This window comes from Pagrus pagrus (genome assembly GCF_965226575.1).
Source record: "Pagrus pagrus genome assembly, chromosome: 10".
NCBI lineage: Eukaryota > Metazoa > Chordata > Actinopteri > Spariformes > Sparidae > Pagrus > Pagrus pagrus.
The window spans coordinates 7371498-7386663 of record NC_140194.1 but is presented as its reverse complement, the minus strand read 5'-3'; the positions used below and the strand labels follow the sequence as shown (position 1 = coordinate 7386663).

General features: G+C 41.2%; 1 protein-coding gene across 3 annotated transcripts in view; it reads right to left on the bottom strand.

Moving 5' to 3' along the window:
- The window catches only part of wwox (WW domain containing oxidoreductase), a 135015-nt gene extending 120164 nt beyond the window's left edge, over positions 1-14851 (bottom strand). For 2 of the 3 annotated variants that reach the window (XM_084363228.1, XM_084363229.1), the window contains exons 1-5: positions 14608-14851; positions 13727-13791; positions 13389-13446; positions 13091-13260; positions 3971-4077 (exon numbers count right to left, since the gene is read on the bottom strand). In XM_084363228.1, the coding sequence (XP_084219354.1) occupies positions 3971-4077; positions 13091-13260; positions 13389-13446; positions 13727-13791; positions 14608-14714 (507 nt within the window). In that variant the 5' untranslated portion in view covers positions 14715-14851. The remainder of the gene's footprint in view (positions 1-3970; positions 4078-13090; positions 13261-13388; positions 13447-13726; positions 13792-14607) is intronic. The other variant, XM_084363227.1, reaches the window with a different exon arrangement.
- Between the last annotated feature and the right edge of the window lie 315 nt (positions 14852-15166).

Here is a 15166-nt window from a genome sequence, read left to right as displayed (position 1 = left end):
TTCTACAGCGATAATGCATGCATCTTGATGGAAAAAAATCTTATTTTGGTGGCTGGTATCTATGAGTGAATGCAATTTGATGCAGATCCAAACACAAATCTGGATCTAGATGATTTAAATATGTTTTATTTGATATTGGATGAGGCTTGATTGAATTAAGGTGCCAAAGGGGACTGCTGGGCCTTGGCGGAGGTCTGCGCTCTACTGAGTGCCATTCTAGTTGAAGTATGTGATTAACGGTTTCAAATGGCTCCATCTTTATAATGTATGCAATATTATTTCAGACAATGTTTAACCCTTTAGATTGAATTGTGCTCAATTTTGACTGTTTTCTGAATGTTTACTTACTTACAGGGTAGTTAGTCATTAGAGAACGTCATTAATATGACAATAGTAAAACACAAAATATAGATGAGTAGGCGAACATGAATCAAATCTATCTGCCTTGTTTCTTTTTGGTGCAAATCTGTTACCATGCCTCACTCTCAGCATTTTTCTCTAACAGTCTGCCCATTTCTCCCAGCACCCATCTGCTGCTTAATCCCCTCCTGGTTTTACTGTGGCTTCATCACCGCCTGTAAAAACAGCCCCCTTTGAACCCTATAAAGGCAACCAGCATCGGGCTTATTGTAAAACACAATCATAAGGTAAATGTTTATCCCCTCTCCGCCACTCTAAACTCCCCTAATGAGCCTGCTGGAGGGGTTTCACCTCACAGCTCGCATAGAGGCGGAGAAAACAACACATTCTGCTCGGATTAGGCCTGCGGTGGGGATGCAGCTAAAGTCCCATCATGAAAACAATGTCCAGCATAAACACAGCGAGGAACTAATTTCATGATAGAAGGTCAGCAAAAACACTAACAGGTAATACAATCTCTAAGGCGCCTCACATTAAGCATGAATGTTTTACTTTCACTTAGTTGAAGATGAAGTAGAAATACAGGATGGATTTTTTTCTTCTGTAGATTGTATTGTTCTTTTAGTACTGTTCCTGCCAGAGCACGCTGTGATTGGCTGAGAAGGATAAGCCCTCTGACCCCGCTCTTCCTAACAGCCAGTGGCTGTTCTGACCTGCCCATTATCCACCGGTGACCCCACTATTATACCCACTGTCAGTACACGGCGCTATGCTGTACGGCACCGCCCGGCGCTGCTGCGGATGAGCCATCACTCTCACCTCTGGGCAGGCCCACACAGCCAGAGACGCACAGAGAGAGTTAGAGAAAGACAGAGTTCAGAGTAATAGTAAGCAGGTAGTTAGAGGTCAGGGGTCCCGTGCAATCGGGACAGCAGTTCCACTCCTGGCAGCCAGAGCGGAACTCTGAGAGGGACCGGGAAGTAGATATGATGACCTTTTGTACAGAGGACCCCAAAATATACCCTCTTATCAAAATGACCTTAACGCAGGAGCATGGGAAGGCGAGCGGAGTCCATCCATCATCTTAAAGATTAATCCTCCTCTCTATTCTTCTCCTGAATCTATTAATAATGTCGCCAGAGGGGAGAATTTGCGGCAAAGATTTATTCTGATATTGTGACTTTTATTCAGTAGCCTATAACAGGGGGATTCCTTGAGAAGGAAATATGGAGTGAGCTTAAGGAATGCTAATTCACTATTCGTGCGACGCCTGAACTGTACCGGACTCTATCATTTAATTTGCTGACAATCTGCACATGCCACATGCCACAAATAGGGAAGATTATCATTTACACAGCAGAGGTCAGCAATCATTTCATCTGTACAATGTTGTTTATTTGCAAACATTTAAAAGGTATACTATGCAGGATTTTTCCTAAAAATTGATGTATAGACTGATACAAAAACAGTCCTTCTCAATCTTCAACTATGATCGACTACAACTGCGTGGTGGTGTCTGTATCTGCACAGACCCTGCACTCTGGATGTCACAGATGCTGGAGAAAGGTAGTTGATTGAATAAAAAAAAAAAAAAAAATCCTGCATAGTACGCCTTTAACAACATCCTGGATGATTCTGTGGCAGTCGTGAAGTTTGAAAATCAATCACGACTGCAAAATCTGCTGCTTGGATCAGAGCTTTTCCTCACTCATTTAGACAAAGCAGCTGCATTAATAGATCTGTACACTGGATTTCACACCGTGGAGCGGCACTGACAGCCCCAGGGGCATACTTCAATTAGAGACTGAGGGTGAGTTTAAACACTGCAGATCTACTCTCGCTCAAAGGCGTTTGTCTCCCTCTCTCCCCCTCTCTCTCTCGCTCCCCCTCTTTTTTTCTCCCTCTCCCTCCATATCTGCGCCGAGCACTCGCTCTCCTTCTTCTTCAAGTCCTGCTCTCTGTAATCAACCCAGTGCTAATGGCTTATTCTTTCTGCTCCAGCACCCACATTTCACTTGTTTATTTTCCCACACTCGTAAATCTGGGGACGCGTCACAAGCGCGGCGATATTAGAGCAATAATCTCAGGTAATTATCAGATGCCCTCTCTCACTTTTCTCTCTCTCCTTCCCTCCCTTAACTCTCTCTCTCTCTCTCTCTCTCTCTCTCTCTCTCTCTCTCTTTCTCGCTCTCGCTTTACGCAGAGACACCAATACAGAAGTTTCTTTACGTTTCCTGGGAAGCGTGCAGGCAGTTTCTGAGAACCTGAACATCAACCATATGGATTTCTTTCAGCCGATACCAATAAACAATAATAACCTGCTTCTAATGGCAGATCATCTTTGTATTTTAAAAAAGTAGTTAATGCACAACTGAGGGTATGAAAGAAAGATGTTTTGAGCAAAGATGGATAATTTAATATTTCATAGCTGTAATAAGATGTGTTGTGTTAAAACTCAGACTTTTCCCCTCCTCCACTCTATAATTTCATCCTGGCAGATAAAAAAACAATTACATAAATTTCCTGTATCAGGCCGACATATATCGTGCATCTCTACTTTTTTCATGTTGAAAAAGGTTTCTCTTTAGCTGGGTAGAGATATTTGGTTACTGAAAAACCATCGAGAAGTTGAAAAAGAAAGGAAAACCTCAAGAAGAGGGAAGGATCTCACTTCAAGCACAAAAATAAACTAGGTCTCGTTAGTACTAAGAATAGAGGATAAGCTACTCTAATCAGGCTTTGGCTACACAAACAATATTTTTGTGCAGAAACAATTTATTGTTGCTTTTGGTCTCCTTACAGTATGGTTAGGTTGCAAAAGCATCGATACTTAAATACATAATAATATAAATAATAAAACGATACGGTATTGCAAGTACCGGAGCAATAAAAAAAAAAACAGATCAACCATCAGTTTTTCAACCCAAGGCTGCATAGACATTACCATTATTACAAATGTGTTGGTACAGTATGTGTTCAGTGACTTCTTCTGTAACAGCCCACTGTGAAAGTTTTTTATTAAAAAAGAAAAATAGACCTTTTTTTTGTGCGACTTTTTGCAGTGGTATCTAAAGAGGGGAAAGAGTTTACATGATTTACTGCTCAAAAAACACATCAGTTCTCTCATACTGTCCAGTGCTGCACCACTGTATTCCCCGTGTCTGAAATGATGTTTTAGCGCTCGTCTCCTGAAGGCCCGCCTCCCGAATACCTAGTCTGTGTGTTTTCAGCTTCCAGTTAGCTTTACTTCTCCTGTGAATATAGGCATAAATTATGCAAATGTGTAACATGGTGAGGTAGTGTGATGTCACAAAGTCACGGAACTACGGGACTACTGACGAGGCATTTCAGGAGTGGGAGTCAGTGTTTTCTGTGGGAGAGAGGAGCATCTCTTGGATGTGGCTTTTTAACTTTCAAGATCTTTTACATGCACAGAACACATAACGCACTGAAGGAAAGGAAAAAAAATTAAAAAGCATAATCGGTCTCCTTTAATATTAGTATTGTATTAAAGTCTACAATTCTGGTATTGTGAAAAACATTACCAGGCTTATAATCCCTAAATTTCAAGTGAACTTGATGGATTCTTGAAGGTTCGACCTCTACTTACCCACTCCTCCTGTATGGAGATGACTGCCTTTCCGGCCCGGGACAGATTTCGACACGCCAGGATCACGTGGGCACCGTGCAGCGCAAAAGACCTGGCTGTCTCAAAGCCTGAGACATGACCGGAGAGACAGACAGGCAGGCAGACAGACAGACAAAGACACGAAGAGAAAAAAAAAAGAGTGAGAGCGAGCAATGCTTCAAAGATTAGTTTTATTCTGAAGATAACTTTGATTCTCAGGGGTTGAATCTAATGGAGCGGTGGGGGTGGGGGCTGGTGGGGGTGCAAGTTAAAATCCCTATCAATTTTCCATATAATTTCTTTCATTGAGTAACCCAGTGGTCTAGTAGAGGAAGTTAATCATTTCTCTCTGAAGTGATGAAACTGATTGAATTATTGTGGTTCAAGACTTCTGCCTCTCGTCTTAGATAAAGTTTTGGATCTGACCGCCGGCTCTCGAGTAGGTGTCGCCGCTCATACTGGGATGGAGGAAGGGAGGCTGCTTGTTAATTATGTTGGTAATTATACAGTGACGGCAGTAATTATGACAACATGGCTCATAATGAAAGGACTCGAATGAACAATCGGACAGACATGACATTCAAACCTCGGTGTGATATTCAGCACATCAAACGGCCTCTGATAAGGACATTCCTCCCATGAAACGAGGGTCCGCAGATACACGCAGAATTTATCAGTACGAGACTACTTCATGGCTCCATCCAAATCATGTAGTCACGATAAAACTGACAAAAAGCGAAGATAGAAGGGAGAGAAGTTCATTTCTAAATTACAAGTCTAAATGGGTCATTTCAACCCATAGGTTGAATTAATTTATGAGATTCACTTTTTTTCTCTTCACCGTATTTTTATTTCCTTTGACATTTACTAGCCTTCAAAGTGTCAGGGAAAAGTTCAACAGCGCACAGCGGCGTCACATCTTTCAGTCCCAATTCTGCAATAAATACAAACCACAGGCAGACACACACCTTTGCACAGACAGCGTGAGAGTGTCCTGATTGACAAACTGACGGGCTCAATAACTGATTGCGGCAAAGAGGGTCTGAGAGGCAGAGTGTATCAGAGGGTGGATTAATATGAACTGTAATTAGATTATATGTCTTAATCTGATTTTCATTAAGAGCAAAACTGGGAGGCCTAATTGTGAGGAGAGTGTTCAGGACTAATATCTATTAAAACTCAAAATTGGAGTCGGATTGGAAGCCCTCTCTGACAAGTGAAGCATGGAATTAAATTATATGACACCTTATTAGGTGTAATGGAGGGGACTGTGGCGCCGTGAGCGGAGATCATTTTCGCACACAGGAAATGGAAATGAAAATAAAAACAATATGACATAAAAAGGACAAAACCGAGCAGTGTGACTCCCAGAGTAAATGTGCGTTTTGAATTCACAGGTGGATCAGCAGGCTTTAGGAAACACATGTCATAAAAGCTAAATGTCTGCATGTGTCTTGTACAACAGTTATTCAAAATTAATATAACAAATAATCCGTACACAGAGACAGATCAACCCAAATTCACAGATTTTAAAACACGCCGTCTTTCAAAGGTTTTTTTTCCGGCCTTTATAAATTGGACAAGAGTACTGGCTGCTGGTAAACAACAACACCTCACACTCACTTGTTGTGTGTACAAACCATGAAAGTGAAATTAATCGACGCCAGTGTTTTCCATAATGGAGAACAAATTAGAATATGGCAGCGACAACAGCAGCGGCACCCGAGCCATGTATTTCCAATGACAAATAACAAGGGCTTGACATTAATTGTGAAATAACGAGAGTGGCGTTGCTGTAACAGAGACTCCCCGCCCTCTCACCCATGTTGCCGGTAGAGAGGGCCGCACTGAAATGAGTTCCTGGTCAGGTGTACAACAAAGAGAGCCTGTTTCGGCGGTGTATGCTGATGGTGGTACATGACAAGAGGTCAGAGAGGGGTTTTTTTTGCTCCGGTGGATCGACAGACGCCATAAGCTGTTTTACAACACACACAAGGCCCGCTGATTACGCCGGGATGTAATGATCTTTCAGGCTAATCGTGGTGAAAACAGACAAATGAGTCCGTGCATGATCAGAGCATTTTTAAAAAGCTGGGAGATGAAGATGACACAATTCAGCCAGGTTAAAGCAGATTGTGTGCTTGTTCAATCTAAAAGATTTACAACATAGCAAATATACAGTACATGGCTCAGCTATTGTTGAAGATTTGTTTTACTGTAATGTATAAAATGCATAAAAAATTGTGTAAAATGTCCATTAAGCAGTGAATGCTCTTCATGGTACATTAGGATCCCGGCCCTCCTGATATCCCCCAATAATGAGTGTGATTTAGTGATTTCACGCTTTGTTTGTCCTCCCTGGCCCGCCGCCCCTCTCTGGATCCCCCTCGTACACAGGTGTATTGGCTCAATGTAATGAGATCATTACCAGCCTCGTCAGTAAACGTGTTTATTTGGCAAACGGAGCTGCCTGCTCCTTCTCTTGATCTGCATCCAAAGAGGCATTTAACTAAAATAAGCTCCGCAGTACAATTGGGCAAACAGAAGTCAATTCAGATCATTACAAGACCTGTGGGTAAACATGTCGAGTTCCCACAATCCCTCTCCTCAACAGAGCTGAGTTTGTGCTCCAAAGAACACAAGAGCAACACAGATCATGGACAGACTCCACATCAGCCCGCCCCAGTGAATTATAAGCCCTTTTTAATGGTAGTGAATAACATAAAAATATGTTGTGTGTTATATTTCTGAAGCAATGAATAAATATGATAAATATGGGACTTTTAATTACACTGTTTATGTCTGTGTGTCTCCGGCAAGTTTAATTTGGTCTAGTTTACCTGATTTATGCATCAAAATGTGTCATTTTGGTGTTTATACATTTGTAGATTTATTGAACGTGATGCAGATCGTGAGCAAGCTGTAGTCACCCTTCATCTGGTCCAATGATGCCACTGCAATGTCTCTCTAAATTACACCCTTTCAACCCAGAATCATATCTCATCCCATTCCAACTCTAAGGCTGAAGTCCCACACTACTTACTAGCATATTAACTGTAATTGTAAGTGTGAAATGTATGAATTATACAGCATTATATATTATCTATTATATTATCCCCACAACAGAATAGAAAAAAGTAGTGTCCGTGGCATGTAAACTGACGATACAAGGAAAAGGAGTAGAGCTGTCACACGCAAGTAAGGACATTTTACGATCACTATGTGCACAATAAATGCCTGGATCGGCAGCTACACTCTGCAGTGCAACGCGTTTCAAGTTTGGCACTCTGCCTCATGCATCAAACGCTCAATGCTGACGTGTCTCTAAAAATATAAATAAAAAGCAGGAAGTGATGTGATTAATTTGTCATAGCAAAAAAATCGGAAATACAAAACAATAACAGGATCTTACACTACAGATAAAAAAAATGTGATATGTGGTACGTAGACTTTTTTTGTTGTCCTGCTCCTGTCATTTCTGTCTCCTTTCACTTGTGCTTTATGTGTTTTCCTGTTTCCCTCTTGTCTTCCTGTGCTCCTTCTCCCTCCACACCTGCCCTGATTACATCACCCCCCTCACCTGTGCTTCTCCGCCTCTCTTCACCTGCACCTCATCCCCTCCTCAGTTTAGTCTGTATTAAAGTCCAGTCATCCGTTTAATCTTTGTTGACCTCTTCCTGTGGTTTATTTTAAATAAAAGTTCTGCCATTGCATTTGGGCCCTCTAAGCTCTTTGAGTGACAATTAATCTTTCAGCCATTTTTCAACATTTGCTGCTTCCAGCTTCTTTTTTCTTCTTTTTCATGTCACGTATGATCGTAAATAAAGGCATTTTTCGACTGTTGCTTGGACAAAAGAAGCACTGTGAAGACATCACTTTGGCCACTGGGAAATTGTGATGAGCAGTTATCAAAGTGGTTTGAAATTTTATAGACTAAACGATTAACAGTGAAAATAATCAGAAGAGTAATTGATTATGAAAATAATCATTAATTGCAGCCCTACGTTTTATAGATACAAACATCACAGCCAACTTTACACCCGAGTGACACGGCCTGACTCCTGCCTGTCTCAGTGATGAGTGCACCTGTTCCCGCTGCTGCTGCTGCTGCACATTTCTTGTCCCAAGAAGTAGAAAACGACACAACCCCCCCTACTCTTTCTGACTTTTAAGATCCCCTCTAATTCCCCTCCATTAGTCCAAGAGGAGGGAGATGTCACCCCAAAAGTGGGATGTATGGTTAGTAATTACAGCCCAAGGTTGAGCTGTTCCAGGCGAGAGCACTGGAGTGGTTCTATTACCCCTCCCTGTCCCCTTCTGCCTCCTTCCAACACCCCCACTGCTGTCTCACCATCCATGCAGCCCTATCTAGTACCCCCTCTCCCCAACCCCCCTTCTCTTCTTCTGACCCTCTGTGTCAACCTCCAACTCCCTACACAATCTCTCATCATGGCCTCACGTCGCACTGGTCACCCCTGGTCCTCATGCAGCCGGCCTCACCTGACCACCTCACACACACACGCAGCGGCCGGGAAACTTGATAAACACACACATCCACCAGGATAAACACAGACCCCGGACACACATATCTCCTGAGCATTGGGGCTATTTTCATCACTGTCATCAAAATCTCCCCCATCATGTAACTTTCATCCCCTCATCATGTGCAGACTGTAAACTCGATAGGTCTATAAACTACTTGACTACACACAATAACCCAGTACCCTTTCATTTTATTTTACCTACAGCCTTTAAGCACATATATGTATTCCATCCTCTCTCTCTAACCACTTCACTTCTATTATATTAGAGCTGTAATCATTATTGAACCCTTCTGGCCTCCAGCATAATACTCTTTGCATGTTACACCACTTTGAGTCTGCATAGCAAATTTCATCCAAGGTTAATAAAGTTAAATAATTTGACTAACCAACCATAACTGGTTCTCATTACGTAGCCAATAAACACATTCATCAGAGAGGACATGAAATGCCCGTTGAAAGAAAATAAAGCTCTCCTTCGATTTCCTCGGCGGCTCGGTTCACGAGCTGACACGGAGGAGGAGACGGAGCAGGACGCAGGCCGGCTGCCCCCCCAGCGGACACTCACACACACACACACACACACACACACAAAATACTATCAGACTCCTGAATATAAACACAGATGCACTCTGGATGTCATCTAAACCACACACAGCCACTCAGAGATGCTCAGAGACACACACACACAGAGACACAGGCACCGCATGCCACCCTCACCAGGAACATCTTTTTATCCATCTAATTCCTCCCACTATGAATAATGCATTTCCCTCCTTACCGAGGCTCGGGTTTAACGCATCGCTGCGCGGGTCTTTAAGGGGGTCCTTATTCATAAACAGCAGTGCAGTAAATACCAGAGCTTTGCAGCCAATTTAATGGCAGTTATGCTTAACAAATCTGCCTCAATCTAATGATCAGCCACAAAGCTAGGCTATGGGTTTAATCTGCACACAGAGGCTCCCCCAGCTCTGCGACTCACTGAATATGCTTAGGGATCTCTCCATCCAGAGAGAGGAGAGCACCGGCCTGACACTTAATCCTCCCAACACAACACCGGGATCAACACAAACATAGAACAATGTTAGTCTTTCATGAATAAGAATAACATTCAAAGTCCTAAAACACTGCAGAGACGATGCATACAGATACCGAAACATTATGAAGCGCTCCTTTTCCAAATCCTAGCTATTCCCCCGTCTGGGCTGCCTGAGTCTTTCACTGCTTCTTATTCCAGCGTTGACCCTGCACCTAAACAAGAATATCATGTTGAATTTGGAGCATGATGCATTTAGACTGAATAGAGCTTTGTGACTGGGGGTACTGCTCTACAACAAGACACAGTGCAGAATGGCCAAAAAAGTTTGAATAAAATCCTAATCAAGTAAAAAAAACTGCAAGTGTAGAATAATATAAGTTGTGTGGAGACACAAATTTTATTGTTTTATTGTAACTGTCAATATTTCTGTAAGCGTTAATCTCGAAAATAGAAAAAACAGCTATCATTAAAACTGAAATCTCCCCTAAACACGGGGTTGCTACTGTTCTGGGATTAAAATAGCACAGGAAAGATAGCAGAGCCTACCTGATAGCTGAGCCTTCCTGAATTTATTTGAGTGAGTCAGAGGGTCAATCTGTTATTTCTGACCGCTACTCAACATACATTCTGCTGACAACATGGCACCTGCTATAAGGGAGACTGACGCTGCTCCCCAGGTAGGGGGACACATGTATGTCGTTACACATAGGTCCCAAAGGAGACGTCGCAGGGGCAAAGATGACTGCATTTGCTAGGAGAGCACAGTACAAATATAGTCTTGCATTGACAGAGAAAAGTATTTTAGGAAAGTGCTTACACTTTCAAAATTTGTTATTATGTTAACAAATGTCGTACACTCGTATTTTTCTCTGAACCCAGTGGGTGCCAGACATACCACGACAATGGCCCTTTAAGGACAACCGTTCCATGGACCCCTGGCCAGTAAATAACCTGAGAGTTAGTTGATAGGAGGGGAATTAGAGCCAGAGCAGGAGTATGTAATGGGGATGGATAGGAGGCTCAGGCCCGGGTCAAAGCCGCTTAGGAATCAATGCAGAGGTACAGGTGTACAACCACAGGTCTATAAGAGTAAGAAAACCTTTAAAGAGAGAGGGGGGGAGAGAGAGAAGGAGAGAAGTAGAAATAGAGGGAAAACAAACTGCGATCATTCATTTCCATTATCACAATTAAAAACACCACTCAGGTCGGTACTGGTTTTTAATTTACAAAAGAAAGCAGAGAGAGGAAGACTAATGTGAACCGAGCGCAGCGATCACATCGGCAAGACAGACCACATTACTGTCTCGCCTCCCAGCATTATTGCAATGGAGCTTCAAGTCTGCATGGCCACACAGGCAGACACTATGACATTTCACGCATAAATAAACTCATATAGGTGCTTTTCATGTTCGTGTGCATTTAAAACTAAATCAAAGAGCTGAAATGTAAATGCGCTAATTAAATAATATCCCACCATTGCTAATAAAAATGTCACAACTCCTGTGGAGGAAATAAGCGCTGAAGAAAATGGAAATAGCCTTGACACTTGGATTAAAACACTATTGATGCCATTAAAATGCTAAGTGGGTCCAACCAATTGGCATAACCACATTTCACTAGTGGAATGTCAAAGGAGCACACGAGTAGTAGCAATTACTATTAGAATATAGTCAATTATGGCTGCTGCATATTTAATATGTGGTAAAGCAAAACAAAGGTTATGTTAATATGAGTTTATTAAGCATCCACGCACTATAAAAATGTTTGTGCGTTGGAGCTTTTTGATGCATTCTTTTGAGAGAAGCTGCTTTTTTTTTTCAGATGAACAAATTTTCATTTGCTGAATGCATCGCAGCAAATTTTAAATGTGGATTATCTTTTTCATTATATAGTTTTTTTAACTAAGGAAAACAGGCACATGTGAGGCAGTTAATATGACAACGTTTTAAACCTCAACACCAACAACATTGTGGACCTCCTGTGCCCTCTAGTGGTGAAAACTATTACCCCCTTTCCCTATATATTTATTGCTCACCACTTTTAATCAAAAGAAGAACAATTTTTTTTATTTTCATTTTTTTTCTGAGAGTGTCGTGATGTTGACAGTTTGCTTTCACCCTTTTCCTTCTCAAAGGTTCGTTAAGATAATGATGGAGTTATAGGGACTGGCAGAGAATCTGTTTCAGTCAACACTACTTGATAAAACTCTTTATTTATTTTAAAAAAATAAATAGTAATAATAATAAACCCTAATTACAAATGCCTCGCTTAGATTTGATGCATGTTTTGGTCATTTTTCTGCTGAAAAATTATAAAATTCTCTTTTATATAACTTCACGTCAGAAGGCATGCCTGTAGTTATTCAAAAACTGAATTATTTCAAGTTTAAATGCAGCTGCTTATTTAAGCAACTATCTCTACACAAGCACTCGGTATGCAACCACAACATTCTTCCAGTCTTAAGCAAAGTAATTTTTATACTTGGCCAGTGTTAAACTTTTGTTTTTGTTCTAGCTTGTTCGATTCATCACTTTCTGCTTTATGCGTTGGCTTTTGTTAATTGCATTATATGTATCCTGGGTCTAAACAATAACTGAACGTTTATCTTCTTTGATGTTACACGATTGTGCTGTGAATGTGAATTAGTTGTGTAATTTTTACACTGCAAAAGAAACAGACAAAAATGTCTAAGTTTGTTTCAGTTGAGAAGTTTTCCAGAAACAAGGAATGTACTGTATATTTGTGTTTGTAAACTGTATGTTAATATTATTTTACTGTTTAAAGTGCAACAATTTGAAATCATACAAAAGATTTGTATAAATTCGGTATGATGCATCTATGAATATGATTATAAAGAGACAGATAGATGGAAGAACATCAAGGTCAGGAAGGCATTTAAGTTCACAAGCATCTTTGTTCAGCGATGGTCCCCAGACTGCTGTAAATCTATGTACTACAGTGCTGCTGTGCAGCATCTCGTAATACACACACACACAGCAATTACACTGCTGTGACTTTCCTTGGGACAAAGGATTTGAATATAAAGACAATTAAAGATTTTATGTTTATTTGATTTCCCTCCCTGTCATTATCTATCCCGAACAAAGCAGCAAGTCTGAACAAATGGCCACTACTTGTGCTAATTTAAACTAAAGGAAAGAGGAAATACATTTGTTTCCAGACCATTATATAGTGAGCCATGCATTTGCTGGCTACAAATGGACACCATTCATTACAGTTAACAATGACATCCAATTCAGCCCAGCTAATGAACTTCAATACAATCATGTTCGGTATTAAGGAGTGATTTGTTGAGTCTAAGTGTATCATTTTGGAGGCTAATGTTGATGAATGCCTGGTTGTTGAGAGATGGAGAGACACTCTTGTCACCCGTCTACTACAGCGTGATACCACAACACCATCTAGTGGCATCATCATGGAAACACACTTAACTGCATATTGATGATTTCTAACATGATATTATTAAATTAGTACAACAGTTTAGGATTTTATGAAACTCACCAATGCCAGAGTTGCCTCCAGTAATGAGGATAACCTTGTCAGAGAGGTCACGACCCTGCAGGATCTCGAGAGCAGCCGTATTTCCATCATAACGTTTTGGCTTGACGATCACATCCTCAACTGTAAACGCCTGTCGCGGGTCAAAGTATGTGGTCCGCTTGTTAATGTGGCTGAAAGTGACAGAGGAAAATAGGATGTTATAGAGGAGATGTTGTCCCGAATATGTATCGTCTAGCTTTGCCTGTGAGGCCAAAAGAGGCTCATTTGTTTCATCTGGTTCAATCATCGATCTACTTACTCAACATAAATGATCTGCCCTTTTTCATCAGTTTCTTGCTCCCAACCATACGGTAAATCTGTGGGGAAAAACAGACATCATTTTTCTTTAACAGCCTGAATGCAAAGAAAAACAAAATGAATAGCTTTGCTATAAGCTACAATACTTATTCAATACTTTCACAGACAAAGTAACTCACAAAACAAGTAACAAGGCATTCAACAAGGGAAATTTCAAACTGAGTAATTGCTCAGCTAAGGTTAAAACAGCATTAGAGACTGCAGTAAACCATTTTGAGTGAGCCTCACACACATAGAAATACATGTAGGACACTGGAAAAACAATTGAATAAAGCAAACCTCCAGCACAACGTTTCTTCTTTCCTGTCTTGGGATGTTCCCACTGTGTCTTCATCTCATCATGGCTGTTGGTGCACAGAGACAAAAGAAGATTAGAAAAATTACCCTGGCTGTGTCCCTTACTTTACTTCATTCATTCATCTACATATAAACTGTACTGAGAACAGCACATATTGATCAGAGTAGATTTGATTTTAATGTGCCAGATTTAGCCTGAAGGCTCATTTTCACCCGCCATCTCCTGGTTGGTTGATGTTGCACATGAAAAGACACAACAATACAATACATAGCAAACATGTTGCAGTTAAAGGAGACATGACACATATTAACAAAAGAAAACAAATGGAGAGGGGTACACAAACCAGCTTCAAACATGTCTTATATATCAATGACAGACACTGACCCCCTCACAAACTATCAATAGTAGCAGCAGTGTTATTTACTCACAGAGTAGCTACTCTACACACAAGGCTACATCATATCAATGACAGACACTGACGTACAGAATAAAATGAAATGTTAAGCTAATATTTTGGCACTGTTGTGTCTCACCACAGGTTGTGTCTTCTTCCTGTGCCCCCACAAGCAACCTACTGCACTGTCCCATCACCCATCACTGTCCCAGCATCACAACCTCTGAGCTACAGCACGACAGCTACTGCTAACTACTGTAACTTCAACATGAGTCTCGCTACCAGTCATAACAAAACGTTTAACATTAAGCAGGCTATCTTTGTAGCACCAAAACAAACAGTTAAGCGAGCTATGTACATTTTCTAATTCACGCTAGCTTAAATAAACCGGTGTAGCTAGCAAGCCGTGTTAGCTGGCTAAAACTCCTAAACACTGACAGTTAGCGTTACTAGAGGTATCACACTTACTTTGCATAGTAGACCCAACCATCTTTCGTAGATCTCTCTTCCCAGCCGGGAGGTAACTCATCCTCGCTGTCTGTATCGTCCATACCTGCGTATTTTAGAGCCGCCATAACTCACTTTATTTCACGTAAACGACGGCGCTTCAAACACTTAACCGGTTCTGGATATCTGCTCCGAAGGATGAATGCGAGCTGTCAAAAATCACACACACAGCGTTTCCCGGCACTTCCGCAACAACACGGTGACGCGTGCCGAATAGCCTTCTGGGAAATTGAGGCAGGGGAGGCCTGTACAGTGGGCTGGCACAGCAAGGTCAACGTCAACCAAAGAGGTCAGATACAATAAAGCCTGTCTTCAAAAAGTTATTATATCACTTATACACTACTTTTATGGCTGTGATAATAAATAACAGGCCGGTTAGCGTAATCATTGACTAGCCTAAAGTTCAATAATGGACTACAAGTCAACACACAAAGTCACATTGCGCATATTTGCTGTATTTATTTGTTCATAATAAGGTACTTTATATTATACTTATAGCATAGTTAAATTGGAAGATACA